We start from the raw sequence: 16,148 nt of genomic DNA, 5'->3' as shown, positions 1-16,148 counted from the left end.
TGTAAATGGCTACACAAACCATGCGGTGCTGGTGAGTCAGGCACAGAAAATCTCGATCTGAGCCTTAACCAGACCAGACCCAGCACAACCCTTTTCAAACAGTCAGATCTCACGTCAAACTCTGCTGCTTAGGGTGACCTTGATAAGCTAGCCCTGAGCTGAAAAACAACCTCCAAACCCCATCAAATATCAGGAAATTAAAATGTTTGTGGTTTCCTATTGGCTGACCTCAGAAACAGGGTTGTTCATTTTTTCAATTTTTACAAGCTTATGTTGGAAATCCAGTGGGAAGCCACTTTTTGTATTTTTTTTTAATTAAATGGGTATCTCTAGCGTTTTGTTTTATAAAGATAGATAAGCTGGTCCCATGCTTTGGTGTTATAGTCTGGTCCAACAAGGATTTTGATTCTGGTTTCCCTTTGTTGTTCTTAGTGTGACTGACTAGGAGTAGTCCAAGAAAGAATACATCTAGTGATTCTAGATAAACAATGGATTATTTCATACAGACTAATAAATCATTCAGAAAAAAACAACCCATCCCATTATTGGTAGTTGTTTCATGCTAACCATTAAAACAGATCACCAGGAACCTCAGTCTGCTTTTCTATTTGCTGTACAGTATCTGGTTCAACATGACCTGCTGTCAGTCACTTTAGAAACTTTGCGCGCAATTCTGTCCTTGCAGGCATGGCTGGGATCCCACTGATTTCAGTAGATGCATGCTGGAGGCAGCAGAGTCTATTGGAAATAGCAGCAGACTGTCTTCTAAATCCCAAGGTCACATACAATAAGCCAATGGTAGAGTTAGTGATAGAATTTCTGCATCAATCACATAAGGACATGATACCTTTTTTTAAGGTGGTTTATTGGTCTGACAGTCACAGAATAGAAAAGAAAAATCAATTGGGGAGCCACTTCAAAGTCACTTAACTTCTGTGTCCCACTTTTCCCATCTGTAAAATATAAAGATCTATGGCTGCAAAGTGCTATATAAATGCTAAGTATTATTAAAGGGCAGAATTTGACATTGTGTCTTGGACTTTTGCATATAAAGAAGAGAAAACGGCTATTATATCTGCTTTGGATTTAGTCATCCTGCCTGAGTACCCCACCATATTTTCTTCTAATTTAGTTCTCTGTGAAATGCTGTGGTGAAAAGATAGGTTGTATAATAAGTACTGAAGGTACAATGGTGAGATTATTCATGATTTCTCTTGGGAGGATGGTCCATATACTGAGTATGGCTGTAGAAAATACCTTACTTCCTGGACACTCAAATTTATATCTTGGCTTTTTTAGTTCTTTTCTTGCAGACAAGCACAGCTGCTCTAGTGGGTTCCAGAGGGTACCTCTGTGATAACATGGGCCTATCCCATTCAGAGCTCTGTAAATCAGAAACAGGTCTTTAGAAATGGATCTTAGAAATGGCCAGAGCAAGCTGAAGCACACTGGTATAATATACTCTCATCCATTGAGAGGAGATTATACCTTCCTCATAGAGTATATCATTGACTAGAACAGAGGATGCTAGGGAGTCACAGTATTGCCAACCTCAGGCTTTCGAAAATTGTGAGTTTGGCTTAAAAATCAAAGTTTAAAAGTAATGTCACTTTTGGGTTCTTTTTGTCTTCTGGTTTCATAGGCTTTAGAGTTCCCATCAGTGATCCTGTCACAGTGATGGTTCTATATGTTACTATCTCAGAGATAGCTCATATTCATATAAATCCAGTGAAATACCAGCAGATGAAAGAAAATTAATAAGGGACCATATTTTCTGCTTTTAGACTGGGACACCTACATTCCAGTTCAAAGATAATGCTTTTGCCAGAGAGTAGTGCAGTCTAATGTTCTGAAAACAAGACTAAGAACCAGAAACAACTCATTTCTGGTCTTGGCTCTGACAACAACTTCTTCCCTGACCCTGGCATGTCATGTAGCCTTTCTGCTCTCAGTTTACCTAACTGCAAAATGAGGTTAATAGTAATTGCTACACACTTATCTACATCAGTGAATATGTGAGGATTAATCAGTTAGGGCTGAGGTCTGCTGCCTTTACTTATGTTGAATACTGCCATTGAAATCAATGATAAAACTCACTGTGTCAAGAGTGGCAGAATCTTTCCCTGAAAGTTTTAAAGGGCTAACAGGGGATGTTTATTTGGTGAGAGCTAATTAAAATTGCCTAATGCTTCAGCACTACTGGTTGATAAAAGTTTAAACAAAAAAGAAATCAAATTGTTCATATGTGCAATCAAAACATACACTCATAAGTATAAACCAGTGTCTGATAACAAAACACTTTACATCTTAAAGGCCCTGCACAGGCATAAACTGATTAGTCCTCAGAGCACTCCAATGAGGTAAAAAAGTCAGTATTACAATGACCATTTTACTGATGGAGAAAGAAAGAGAAAATCAATAGCAGAATCAGGATCGACGCTCGATAGCTTCCCCATCACCTCCTATTTAGTCCAGTAGGCCATTCTGCCTCTCGCTGGCTGAAGCAGCAAACAAGTCTCATTAAACCCAATCAGAATGCACCTGTTCAATAGCCCTGTGGTATGTAGCTGTCACTGCACCGACCTGCATCAACATTTTTTTTTTTTTACTGGACTGTGACTTTATAACAAGATATACTACAGTACCTGCTTGGTAGCATATAATTAACTACTTGAATGCCAGAGAATTGCAAATGCTTACAGAATTGCTCACTGGTCAAGTCAAACCATTCCTGCATGTGGGAAAAGGAACATTAAAAAAAGTCCTTTTATGAACATTGTGGTCATTGTGAGAGCTGACAAGTTGTCCGTGGCCTAGAAACTCTGCCTGGGACTTAATGAAGGCCTTGAAATTACTGAAAAATGACACCATCAAAAGAAATTACATAGAAAAATTAATCAAAATCCTTTTTTAACGTATTTGGTGGAGACACCTTTATCTAGACCTTGCTTCTAACAACCTGCTCAGATATGTTTGAGTTAAATAGTTGTTTATATCCATTAGTGAATGAGGATTGTTAGAAGTGTAGATATATCCAAAGTACTCCGCAAATACCTGATTAATAGCTATAGAATCCATAATTATAGCACATAGTCAAGAGCCTGAATGTCCTCAATAAATCTCCTCTCATCTGCCTTTTTTGGTTGCTGGGACGAGTCAACTTGATTTATTCCCCGGTTCACATATTTCCACTTTATTATTATACTTTTGAGAATGCAGCTTTTTAATGGTTGGAATTTAATTCTGGTCTAGTTTGCAACAAGTAACCTAAGACACGAATCTCCTCGTCGAAAATAGGCTAAGTCTCCCAGATTGGCCAGACTTTCTGCTGCTTTCCTTTAATTCTCCCCTTTTCAGCAGCAGGTCTCCTCTTCTCATTCTGGAAACTACTCGTATTCCTCCTTGCTCTGGTCACCTGAGCGCTGATAGGCTTAGGGCACTGCCCTCCAACCTGTTAGGTGGAGGCAGCAGCTTCTCTAAGGCTGCTGTGTGCCGCATGGGATGGTTTATAGTCCCGATTAGGTTTGGAGTCTGTCTTTTGGAGGGTGGTGCCAGCACAAAATCTTAAAAATGGAGGGCCTCTCTGCTCAGCCTACACATGAACAGTTTCACGACACTGTTCTTAAAAAGGGCACTCAGTGCCCTTTTTTAAGTAGAATTCCTCAACACACATGTGTGCAGAATGTTGTGAAATGGCTGCTTCCCATCATCCCAGAGCATAAAGTCATTAAGTGATTCATGGAGATATAGTTCTGTGTATCGATAGACATATGACCAAATCCATAGAGCTTCTGCCTACCAGCAACTACTACTGGAATCAATGAGGTTTGCTGGAAATTAATGTTATTCAGAACTTGTTCCATTCTTTGCAAAGTGCTTTGAGATCCTTTGGGATGAATTAATGAAGATATCACTAATGTATATCCAGCAGCTCAGGTGCTCCTGCAGCGATGCAGTCAGAATCAGCAGTCTAGATACGCATTTCACTTTTGGAATGTCGTTCAGGAGCTTGGGGAGTAGGAATCTTGTGGTTGCTTTTAAACCTGACTGCCCGACACAACAGAATGACACACAGCTACTGTTTTCCCTGCACCACCTTTAAGTCCCACTGTTTTCTTGACGCATAAATGATTACCCAGTGTGGAGTAAAAGCTTTAAATAACAACCTTAATGTAAGAAAAAAAAAGTAACCAAGAACTGTACTTAGACTGGAAGTGAATTTGTTCCGTAATAAACTTCTAAAATAAAGGTTTTAGTGAAAAGCAGACCATTGTTTTAGATATACAATTCATGTAAAACCCATTAACAAATCATTTCAGGGACTGGTGGGAGATGGAAATAATTTAGAATAAAACATTTCCATGATCACTAGCTGAGAATGGCAAAGTTCAAATTAAGAACAGTTAATATCACAGAAACGCAATTCTTTTTTGTGAACTCTAACCCCAAAGCTTAGCTTTGTGCAATTATGCTTAATAATAATAATAATACAACCTCATTTGTCTCAAACAAAATCCCTCAAATGGACGCTTCATTGTTTGTTTTAAACACACACTGGGCAATCTGGTTTAGAAAACATAGCGCTTAGCTGACTGGTTAAATTCATCCTGAATGAATGAATCCAAACATTGCTATGATGATGATTACATCATATTACATTCCGAGTGCCATAATGTGGTGTTCATAACGTGGTGGGTGTTGACACAGAGCAAATACAGATGAGATGCTCAGTACCACAAACATTTGAGCCACCACTAATGAATTAGAAATGATTTAATATAAAGTGGAAAATCCTGCACTGTTTTGCACTGGCAGTGCTAGGGAACTTGCAGAAAGATTCTTCCCAAGCATGTTCATATAGGAGCTGGGAAGAATATACACCTAGAACTCCACTGAAGGTCAACTAAGTTGTCTGGTGGTTTCACATAACCCCAAGGAGGGAAGGTCTTCCAGCCTGTGTGTGTGTGTGTGTGTGACCACACTCCCAGACCACATGTCTGGGAAACAATTATGTCGTCACAAACTGAGGTTTACCAGTGATTTTGCAAAGGTACAAATAAATTTTTAATCCTATTTTAAATGGCCTTGGTAACAAATAGGGGACAAGAGAAATATAAGTACAGAAGCAGAAGTTTCTAAATAGATGATTCTTGTACTGTTTAGAAAGAGATGTCAGCAGCTTTTTAACAGGATTATGAACATTTCACCAGGAAGCACAGCAAGCAAACAAAAATCAGACTTTTAGATATGAAAATGTATAATTATCCATACAGCAGAAACCTCAGTGAAGCAGAGGTATTGTACACTCATCAAAAGAACTGAGAACTCCCAATAATTTAACTTTTGTATAAGACTTAATTCTCTCCAGGCAGCTGCTTGATTGGTGCACACGAACTCCACAAAAGAAAAAAAATCTTTTCAATGTTCTGCAAACAGCAACAACTTTGTGGTGTAGGTGGAAATAGACATCATGAAATTTTATATATCACTGGGGGGAGAGGAGTTATTTCTAAAATTGCAGCACTGTCCAACAGTTGGAAGCTAATTAAGTATTGGAGTACTTTTCCAGCTCTACCAGCAGCTTACAAGACTTTGCAAAAAAGTTGTAGTGTCCTGTAACATCTGATAACATCTTAAAATTCACTCAAGTTTTTGCCTTTGCACCAAGCAGTCAGTTCTCCTGTAATATCTTTCTATTGTTCTTCTGAATGGCTGTTCACAGGTGCTTCTCCCATGTAGCTGTAATGTAGTTAAACATGTTTTGAGTCCTAATCTGTTTAGTTCTTATTTTTTAAATAGTGTGTGACAAAATGACTTATAACATGAGGCTTGTAAATAAATAAAAAGATTTTGTTGTGGTTTCCCTCTAATTCAGTTAGCAGATTGAATATCAAGCACACTCGTTAAATTCTTCCAGATCCCACTCTTTCAGATTAACATGCTTCAGACTAATGACTGAAATCCTGTTTTCTCTCTCTGTAGAATAATAGTACCATAAAGAAATATGAACTTCATGCTGCTCGGTCCCCGCAGTTATCGGTTCTGTTGATGGCTCCTAATGCCAGTGTGTTGACCATTGAATCATAGAAGTGTTGGACTGGAAGGGACCTAAATTGGTCATCTAGTCCAGTCCCCTGCACTCAAGGCAGGACTACTTAATAACTATACCATTCTTGACAGGTGTTTGTCTGACCTGTTCTTTAAAACTCTCCAATGACGGAGATCCACAACCTCCCTAGACAATTTGTTCCACTATTTAACTACTCTGACAGTTACGAAGTTTTTCCTAATGTCCAACCTAAATCTCCCTTGCTTCAATTTAAGCCCACTGCTTCTTGTTCTATCCTCAGAGTTTAATGAGAACAATTTTTCACTCTCATCCTTGAAACAACCTTTTATGTACTTGAAAACTGTTATCAGGTCCCCCCTCAGTTGTCTCTTCTCCAGACTAAACAAACCCATTTTTTAAAAATCTTTCCTTATAGATCATATTTTCTAGACTTGTAATCATTTTTGTTGCTCTTCTCCGGACTTTCTCCAGCTTGTACACATCTTTCCCGATATATGGCTCCCAGAACTGGACACAGTTCTCCTGCTGAGGCCTTGTCAATACCAAGTGGAAGAATTACTTCTCATGTCTTGCTTACAACACTCCTGCTAATACATCCCAGAATGATGTTCGCTTTTTTTGCAGCAGTGTTACACATAGAAATATAGGGATGGAATGGATCGGATGTCATCTAGTCCACCCTCCCTTGCTGAGGCATGATTAAATATACCTAGACCATCCCTGACAGATAGTTGTCTAACCTTTCCTTAAAATCCTTCCAAGACAGGAATTCTACAACCTTCTTAGGTAACCTACAGATGGGCCACATTTACTACAGTCCTGTTCTATATAAGCGGTGATTATTTTCTTACCAATGGTGGTGGATTATTTTAAGTAGGTAGAACTCAAGTTCCTCACCAGATTCTCATAGTTGTAAGGAAGGTGACACTGTGAGTGGAAAGTATTTGACAATGTTCATAATTTTGAATTCTTAAATGCAGTAATTTCTATCCAGTTCCAAAGACTAAGAGAGGAACGAGAAGTAGGTCAGTGGAGAAGTAGAAGACATTGAACCCCTCATCTGAAAGAAGAAAGTCTAATACATAGCACTATAAATGATTGATTCTGGATGAAAACATTATAAGCCTGACATTCATTGATATGTAATATTTACAAGCTGAGAACATTCCTACTCCCACTTCGTTTTAGAAAGAACATTTGGGAGGAGGGAATATTTCTACTTTTACCGTGGGCAGCCTCATTTGCTCTCAACATCAGACACCACCTTTATGCCCACACTGCACAAAGATTCCACTCTACTTTGAACTCTTCTTTTCTATCCAGACTCACATTTCAGACATTTCCAGATGTCCCATAGTTATTTCAAATTCCCCACACCAAAAACATGTCTTTTCCTCACCACTTGTTGATAACTGCACTAATTTATCCAGGACTACAACTTAATTTAATTTTTTATTTCTCTTTCATTCATTGCTCACATCCAAACTCATTCCCAGCTGTTTTTGTTCCATCCCCATAAGAGTTCTAGAACCCATTAGGCTCTTTTACAATTGCTAAAATCATGGTCCTAAATTTTCAAACCTGACTAGATTTTACACAGTTCACTGCATAATCTCTGACATGGTTGGGGCAACACCCAAGAAAGGCCCAAGGTAACTCTGTGGTGAAGACAAATCCTAGGTTTGGAACAGCTCCCATCTAAGTGGAACAAAAGCATTCTTCCTCTCCTTTCCAAAATCTATCCTTAAAACTCATGTTTTGTCTAGCCTTCCACGGACACTTGTTTATACGTAACTATTCCAATCACACTAACTCCTTAGGGCAGGCATGGACATGAAACCGTACGCACAACTGTCCCTTAAATTTGGCTCTTGTCCATAATAAGCATTTCCCATGCAGACAGGACCACAGACCTGAAGGTGGTATCTTTTGTAGCCTTTTTAGTAAGAATCTCAAAATGGGAACCCTTCCTTGATTACCTCTCTAGACCCTTTGGCAGGACAGCATCAGACCCAACCTACTGGTATCAGTTGTCTCTTCATTCTCCCCCACTTTGACCCCCTAAGGGCCATCAATAATACCTCGAACTATCCTTTGAATTGCCCGCTTCTTACTTATTCCACAAAAGTTATTTCCACATATGAATCCTTTGAGAGAGATGTGTATGTCTCTTACTCAATCTCCACTGCATATCTTCTAAATCCATTCAGGATTATATTTGCTGCTTTGAATAAAGTTTTGGCTCCTGTTTCTCTTGTACCATGTTTACAATGTAATGCTGTGGAAGGTGTATACAAAAATGATAATTTCCCAGCTTCTTGGTGGCATTTAATTTCCAAATTTGCATTCCACTTCCCAAGGCCATCTGCTCTTTGTTCTAGTTAAGTATGCTTTTTCCATTTTTATTGTCCTCCCTGGAGATGTCAACCTGAATGCACAATTGTGAGCTTGATTCTCTTTAAAGGAATGCAGCTCATAATTGTGCACCTGACATTCTGAAACCAGACTGAAAGTCTAACTGGATCACAAAAATCAGTGTGCCAAAACAGAACAATCTAGCCCAATCATAATTTCTTTTCAACTCTCCCCACCAAGTCTCAAACAGCGTATGAAGGGAATTAGCCAACTAAGAGTTCATTTTAATTGGTATTACACCAAGACAAGACAACAATGTGTAAAGTACACAAGATCAATAAAAAACAAAAGTAAATGAACATAATGATATCTGTGCTATGGCACAGAAGAACCAGGCCTGGAGGGATTTCCTCGGTCTCTTGCTTCTGAACTCAACTGAACTCAGTCTCAGCAGAGGGGCAGAGTCACTTCAGCACACTACCGCTCAGTACTCAAGTGGCTTCCTCCATAGTCTTTCTTGGAGCACCACCACAACTGGATTCTAAGAAAAGAACACCATGGACTGTAGCCATCTGCAGAGGAAACATCTAGCTTCAGAAAGCAAAATTGTAAACTAAATCATAAATCCTCCCCTCAACAAGCAAATGATAAAATCCAAGCTAAAAAGATACAGACTGTAGGGGGTGGGAGATCTTGAAATATCTTGTGAAATACTTCCTAATAAAAGTAAGTGCCACCTTTTAAGTTCTTTTATTATGTAGGTTTAGGCTCTCAACACAGTGTAGCACTGAGATATTATTATTTTATTAGATATTTGTACAGAGCCCATCACCACACATTTAGATGTTTACAGTCAATTTTTTAAACAGACAATACATACAAACATATGAGTAACCCGTAGGCGTGGTTTAGTGGAATTACCACCTTTTGGGCTATATTCTCTGCACCCAAGAGTTGTAAATCGCTATGATGACAGTTAATTAACAGCCTGCTAAATGATCTGTTTGGAGGTGGCTCCTAATAACAATAGACTAAAAATGGAATAAATTAAGACATTCTGCATTAAAAATAGATCTTTTTGGAAACAGAAGGCACCGTCTGCAGACATGGGAGACAAATTGTGCCCATGATTATACGTATGCAACCATACGGTAATCTGTGAGGGGGATGTGCTCCAGAGCTGTCAGAGTTTGGCCTATAATTTGTTATTAATTTTGTTGGGAATTTTTCATTCACTAACACAGAGGCAGCGGTGTTCTAGGAGACAGAGTCAGGAGAACTGGATTCTATCTGTTCGCTTGCTGTGTGATTCAGTTCACCTTTCTGTGCCGCAATTACCCCAACAGTGAAATGGGGATACTTGTAAAGCACTTTGAGCTCTATAAAGTGAAACAATGGCAAATGAATATTATAATAAACGCATAGAAGAAGGTTAATAGCATCAATGGCATGGGACAAATGCGTAAAATTTATTACTGTTTTTTACACAAGAATTGTAAACGGAGCAAGTGGAATATGGGCCAGATGGTCAGCTTGCTGGATGAAATTTCTGTGAAGTAAAAGAAGGGGCTTAAATCTATTCCAACTTTTTTTCTGGCAGAAACACAATAAAACTGTGAAATATCCTGGATTCACTGAACAGAGAAAGTAAAAACACTAGGCTAGAGGAAAAAACAAGGGAGCCAAGTGCATAATTTCATGCTTTGGTATACCAGCTTGACAAATAATAAATGTATGAACGATAGAAAACTGGGAAAATGGCCAAAATGGTGTGAAATATTTAAACTTCTTACAACATGCAGTTAGAATTCATATTTGTTGTACTTATTTTTGTATATTACACACAGAAAATAAAAAATGAGCAGGGAACAACTTTCCATGGATGAGACTTCCACATTTATTTTTCTTCCATGTGCATAGAAAATGGCAGTGAAGTATCCTATGAAAGAGGCAGGGAATGAGAAAAGTGTAGATATACGGACTGTACTTTGTGCTTCAAAATTACACTATTCATTTCAAAACCAAAAATGATATATTTTTAAATTTATAAGAGTTCCTTGTTATTTTCTTTTTCTGTTTAAAGATGTCAGCTTTCCAAATCTGTTTTCAAATGACACACTGCATAACAAATGATGGCATTTTTAACCAATGTGGCGTTTCCATATTTACACCAATGAAAGAAATTTACAAGACGTAATAGCATACAATCTCAACATTTAGTAATAGCAATAAAACAAGAAGGGCATCCATTTTATTTTTCTGTACAAACTATCATAACAAGACTTTTATTCACATTTTAAAAATCGGCTTTAATTTTATCTGACCTACACTTTTTCCAAATTCATTTTACTCAATTCTCAAACCTTTCATCACATCGCCCACACCTTCACCAGACTACAGGAACTACAAGTAATTAGATCTAATGTCTAAACAGAGCAAGAAGTTCTCCCTTCCAATTTCTCTCTCACCTTCCTGATAAGTCCTTGAAAAATGCTCCTCCTTGTTCCTCCGTTCACTTCACTTTTACATTTCACCATCCAAACAGCAAACAGGCCATTCCATTTCTTCCCAAGCAAGATTAGAAGCTATAGCATCCCTCTGTGTGACTTTCTGATGTTACACCCAAGAATCAGGTGACCCAGGGTATTGTTCTGCTCTGTAAGAGGGCCGCCTAGTGGAATAGAAGTCTACGTAATTTGTGGTTGATTTCAGTCCATATTGTGTCATGTAATCTGTAGTAGCTGGAAAATGAACTCGATCATCAAAATAGGGGTCTTCATAGCTATGTGGGGACTGCAAATATAATCTGTATGCATCATAGTTCTTTCTGTTGGCATCATCTTGACTGTAGTACAACTGCTGATGCTGTTGACAAAATAGACAAATAAAAAATTATTTTTTAAAAATGAGATTTTAAGGGAAAAATATTTGAGTTTCTTTTTCTATCTTTGGGTAAGATTTCAGAGTTGTTTGTATAATCGGCTTTATTGCATAGATGTAGCTATATATTATCCCAGGGGTTGGCAGCGAGCTGATTTTTACAGGTCAGCAGCGGGCTGAGCAGGGCCAGCAGCCAGGACCCTGGCTGGCAGGAGCCGGCGGACAGAATCCCAGACTGGCAGCGGGCTGAGCTGCTCAGCCCACTGCCGGTCTGGGGTTCTGTCCACCGGCCCCGCTCAGCCCACTGCCAGCCTGGGTGAACAGAACCCTCGGCTGTGCGGGGCTGGCGGCTGGGACCCCAGCTGGCAGGAGCCGGTGGAACTCCAGACTGGTAGCGGGTGAGCTGCTGCCAGTCTGGGGTTCTGTCCGCCACCCCACTGATGGTCTGGGGTTCCAGCCGCTGGCCCCCTGCCAGCCGGGGTCGAGGCCTCCAGCCCTGCTCACCCCTCCTGCCGGCCTGGGGTACCGGCAGCCAGCCCAGGGCTCTGCTCCTGGCCTGGACCCAGCGCTCTGCAGCCCTTGTCAAAAATTACACTACAATTAGCTTAAAAACTTGAAAACTTAAAAACTTTGTTTGTATATTACAGTAATCATTAAAAAATGTAGAATGTTAATCAATACATAGGTTTGATTAAACAAAGTAGTTGTACTTATGCGCCTGTGCTTAATTTGTGCTTTCGATGATTTACCTTCTAAAAAAATCTCGCATGTCTCGCACCCCCCAGGGGGTGCGTGCACCCCAGGTTAAGAACCACTGCACTAAACTGATAAGATCTGCATTTTAATTTAATTTTAAATGACGCTTCTTAAACATTTTAAAAACCTTGTTTACTTTACATACAACAATAGTTTAGTTATATAATATATAGACTTATAGAGAGAGACCTGCTAAAAACGTTAGAATGTATTACTGGCATGCGAAACCTTAAATTAGAGTGAATACATGAAGACTCGTCACACCACTTCTGAAAGGTTGCCGACCCCTGTATTATCCATTCACGCAATGGAGTGGTGTGGCTACGTCTTTGCATACTGATCTCTAAAACGTTACTCTTTTAAGCCACTATGATTTTTCAGACCCATAATTCTCAGTGGATGCAGCTCCACCAATTGGGTCAGTATCCCACAGAAGACACTTTTTTTTTTTTTTTTTTAAAAACGAGCGTGAAGTCTAACCAAAGGTTAGATGAGAAATTGGAAAAAATTCTTTACCCCCGCATCTGCTCTACACCCTCCACAAGTGCAACTACACCCACTGGGAATCACAGGTCTGGGGGGGGAAAAGAAGTAGACACAGCTATATTTACTATCAAACATCCAGATAACAAAAGTATCTTTAGACTGCATGGATTATAACTGTCCCTTCAGAAACTACAAAAAATGCAAATCAGGAGATGGGTCTCACAGCCAGCCACAACAAGAATAGATGAATAATTAAAGTCAAGGGATTAAAAAAGGAAATGCAGAAGCAATAAACTGTTAAGTTATATCCAGATACAATAACACTCTCTAAAAACCCATTTATTAGAAGTGCTTTCTGCAAAGCATATGTATAACATGCAATGGTATACTCTCCTTTTAGTTCTATTAAAATAAACAATATTATCATTACACGTTGAGCCTTGCTATCAGTATTCTTTTAAAATGAGATTTCAAAAGTTACCTGTAGCCGTCTATTTTGTTCTCTTGCTGGTGAGGAATAGGAACTGATGTAAATTGGTGAAGGTTTGCTGGACCCTGTAAAAAAATATAGTATTTTATCATTTAATGTCCGTCAATGTCTTTAGTTTTTACAGTACCTATAACAAATGAAAGTGGCACTTGTATATTTAGAAACTTTCACATCCTGCTAGTCCCTCACTGTGTTGAAATCAGTGGAATTGTTTTACAAGGGCCTGACATGGTCTACTATATCAAGATATTGTCATTACTCTCATGACATCTGAAGTATTAATGACATTGGCTAAACCGTGCACCTTGCAAATTATTATTATTTTTTAAATAAAATCTACAAGATTTCCTTCTAATTTATTTCCATGGCACTGGGATTAAAGCTTTCCTTACGCTGAACATGAAGGCAGAGTCCATTGGAACATATTTAAGGTTACAGTTGGGAAATTTTTTTGTTTTCTGCGGCTATTTTAATAGATTTCCCTCCGTAAGTCTGAGGTGGAGAGAGATTAGGCGCCTGACCAGAGAGATAGGAGAAGCATGAGTATTTTCTGCCCTCCATTTATATCTATAAACAACTTAGAGTGAGGAATCTATCCCAGCTAGGAACTGAACCAAGATTTATGGGTCCAAAAGGAGAAGGTTTACTAGTTGGGGTAAAGGAGAATCTGTCAGCAGTAGCAGAACCTTAATCTTCTTCCTAGGGTGTTGCCACTAGAGGGCAAAATCATTACCCTGTGTGAAAATGAAAAATGAATCATCATAAAGAGGAGCAATAATTGAACAGTGGCAGTAAAATGACTCCCCTGGACATGTACTCTCAGGGCTTGTACTCAGGACTTCTGATTGTAAAACATGAGCCTTTACTGCCTGAACTAAAAGATCAGGTTATTATCTAAACGCAGGAACAGACTCACATAATCCTTTATGTGTTTTAGCCACTAGAGGGAACAAAACATCATGGTGTTAGTGTGGGCTACAACAAGTTAAGTGAGAGCAGAATGTTTTGAGCTCAAGATAGACTGGAAGCCACGAATTCCTCAATTCTAATCTTTGCTCTGCCATCAACTCCACCTGTTGCTTTGATCAAATTACCTGATGATTAGCTTACACCTTAGATTCCCCTTATGTAAAATGGTGATATACCATCTATCATCTACCTCACAGGGGTGTTGTGGAGATAAATTAGTTAAAGTTTACAAATCAATTTACTATCATCTAAGTGCCATTTAAGTTTTAATTATTATGATTAATGTACATTTTTGAGCACTCACAAAAGGGTGTTTTACCCACATAAAGTTACAAACCGTGGTCACCATCTACAGTGTGTGATATTTTATCTATGAAGTTTAAGAAGCTACAAAAATAAGAATGTGAAATAAATAAGGTAATTTTCAGAAGGGGGCCTATACAGATTATTTTTGCAGTCACCTTTTCCTTCACTCTGCTAACCTTCTTTTAAAAAACGAATATAGTATTTCAAAAGGAACAAACCCCATACCTATAACAAATTAGTTTATTGATGCTGGAAAAAAACAAACAAACAAAACCAAAACAAAACAAAAAACAAAAATAGTTATGTGATGTGTCTATTGAAAAAATGTTACTTTACAACAATGAGAGCAGGACAAATAAATCTCACAATATATGTTTTAACAGGCATTTCTTTAGAAAAGAAAATTGCATTTGCAATGTAGCATTCCTGATGTAAAACACCCATTTACTGCCATAGTAACTGTACATCATTCGTAAACAGTAGTGTGAAATCACAGCTTAAAAGAAAACAGCACAAATGAGATCTGTCCCACAGCAGCAGTTAAATTGCCCCAGGATTTTTGTTTTGTTTAATAAACCAGCTTTTTAAACAGGGAATTTGTGTTTTTCCCTGTTCACTCTGCCTTACTTGGGGAACATAATAACGTGTAAGACAGCTGAGATCAGGAAGAATATGAAGTCTTGCATATTTCCCCCCCTAATATTTATGAATAAAGCCATAAAATAAAAATTAATATTCAACAACATGGTTTGATAATAAATGTTCACTTTGGTGTAATCAAAGATCACTTTTAAATGGGAAGCACCACACATTTTATTACTCACTGAACCACAACCTTTCCACATTTTTAAAGACAAACATGTAACCTCATCTCTTCTTTTTCGAGTAAATTGGGCATTTCTCAGAGAAACAGCAAAAAATAACCAAAACAAAAACCCCATTTCTGACACACACAGTAAAGTTAATAATTAAAAATGAACACAAAAACAATGTAAAAAGTGAAGAAGCTTAAGTAACTGAAGCTCGGGGCAGCTGAGATGTCAAGATACATGCCAGCTTTTACTTATAAAAATTCCTTTGCAGCACAATATTTAAGTTGGCTTCAAATTTTATTACATTGATGCATTGTTTTTAAAACGACAAATGCAAAACAAAACAGTATAAAATGTCATATCTGGGAGGAAAGTGATTTGCTCAAGGAATCAGTGGTGAACAACTGACATAGCATTATTGTTCAAGACAATTTTGTTGCTGCTGAGGAATGCAACAAAAATAGTCCAATCACTAGTTTTTAACTGCACACACTACATTGTCCCAGGCCGAATGTGGACTACATAAAAGAGTATTTTAGAAGCATTTTGTTTAGAATAAATCTAACTGGTCTCTTACCAGTATATATGTCTTTATGCGTAATGACATCACCTTGGCTGTTGTAATACTGCATAGAAGGTTGTGTCCTATTGTATTCAGAACGAGGTTCTCTGATTCCTAACAGTGCTGGCGATGAAGATGTGCTGCCAACTGTTGAAAAGGAGGTAAGAGAAAGAAAGAGCATCAGTGTTTGAACAAACCTTAGGGAAATGAGAGCGATAGTTGGAAATATGACAGTGAGTTTGGTTATAGAATTATCACCACTCTCAAAAATATTGTCTGTACGAGTGAGGCCAAATTTCTTCAACATCCCAAGAATCATAAGAACATATGAACGACCATACTGCATCAGACCAATGGTGCATCTAGCCCAGTACCCTATCTTCTGTCTGTGGCCAATGCCAGATGCTTCAGAGGGAATCGACAGAACAGGGCAATCATCAGCTTCCGGCAGTTAGATGCTTA

The 16,148-nt window shown here is 38.5% G+C and overlaps 1 protein-coding gene across 12 annotated transcripts in view; it reads right to left on the bottom strand.

Moving 5' to 3' along the window:
- Nucleotides 1-10,298: 10,298 nt before the first annotated feature.
- The window catches only part of PKP4 (plakophilin 4), a 241,943-nt gene continuing 236,093 nt past the window's right edge, over nucleotides 10,299-16,148 (bottom strand). For 11 of the 12 annotated variants that reach the window (XM_084642560.1, XM_084642566.1, XM_084642569.1 and 8 more), the window contains 3 exons: nucleotides 15,702-15,833; nucleotides 13,029-13,102; nucleotides 10,299-11,290 (listed from right to left, as the gene is read on the bottom strand). In XM_084642560.1, coding sequence (XP_084498686.1) covers nucleotides 11,042-11,290; nucleotides 13,029-13,102; nucleotides 15,702-15,833 — 455 coding nt within the window. In that variant the 3' untranslated portion in view covers nucleotides 10,299-11,041. The remainder of the gene's footprint in view (nucleotides 11,291-13,028; nucleotides 13,103-15,701; nucleotides 15,834-16,148) is intronic. The other variant, XM_084642567.1, reaches the window with a different exon arrangement.

The sequence above is a fragment of the Lepidochelys olivacea genome (genome assembly GCF_965140295.1).
Source record: "Lepidochelys olivacea isolate rLepOli2 genome assembly, chromosome: 11".
Classification (NCBI taxonomy): Eukaryota; Metazoa; Chordata; order Testudines; family Cheloniidae; genus Lepidochelys; species Lepidochelys olivacea.
Note: the sequence above shows the minus strand (reverse complement) of the source record. Positions and strands in the feature narration are given on the sequence as shown.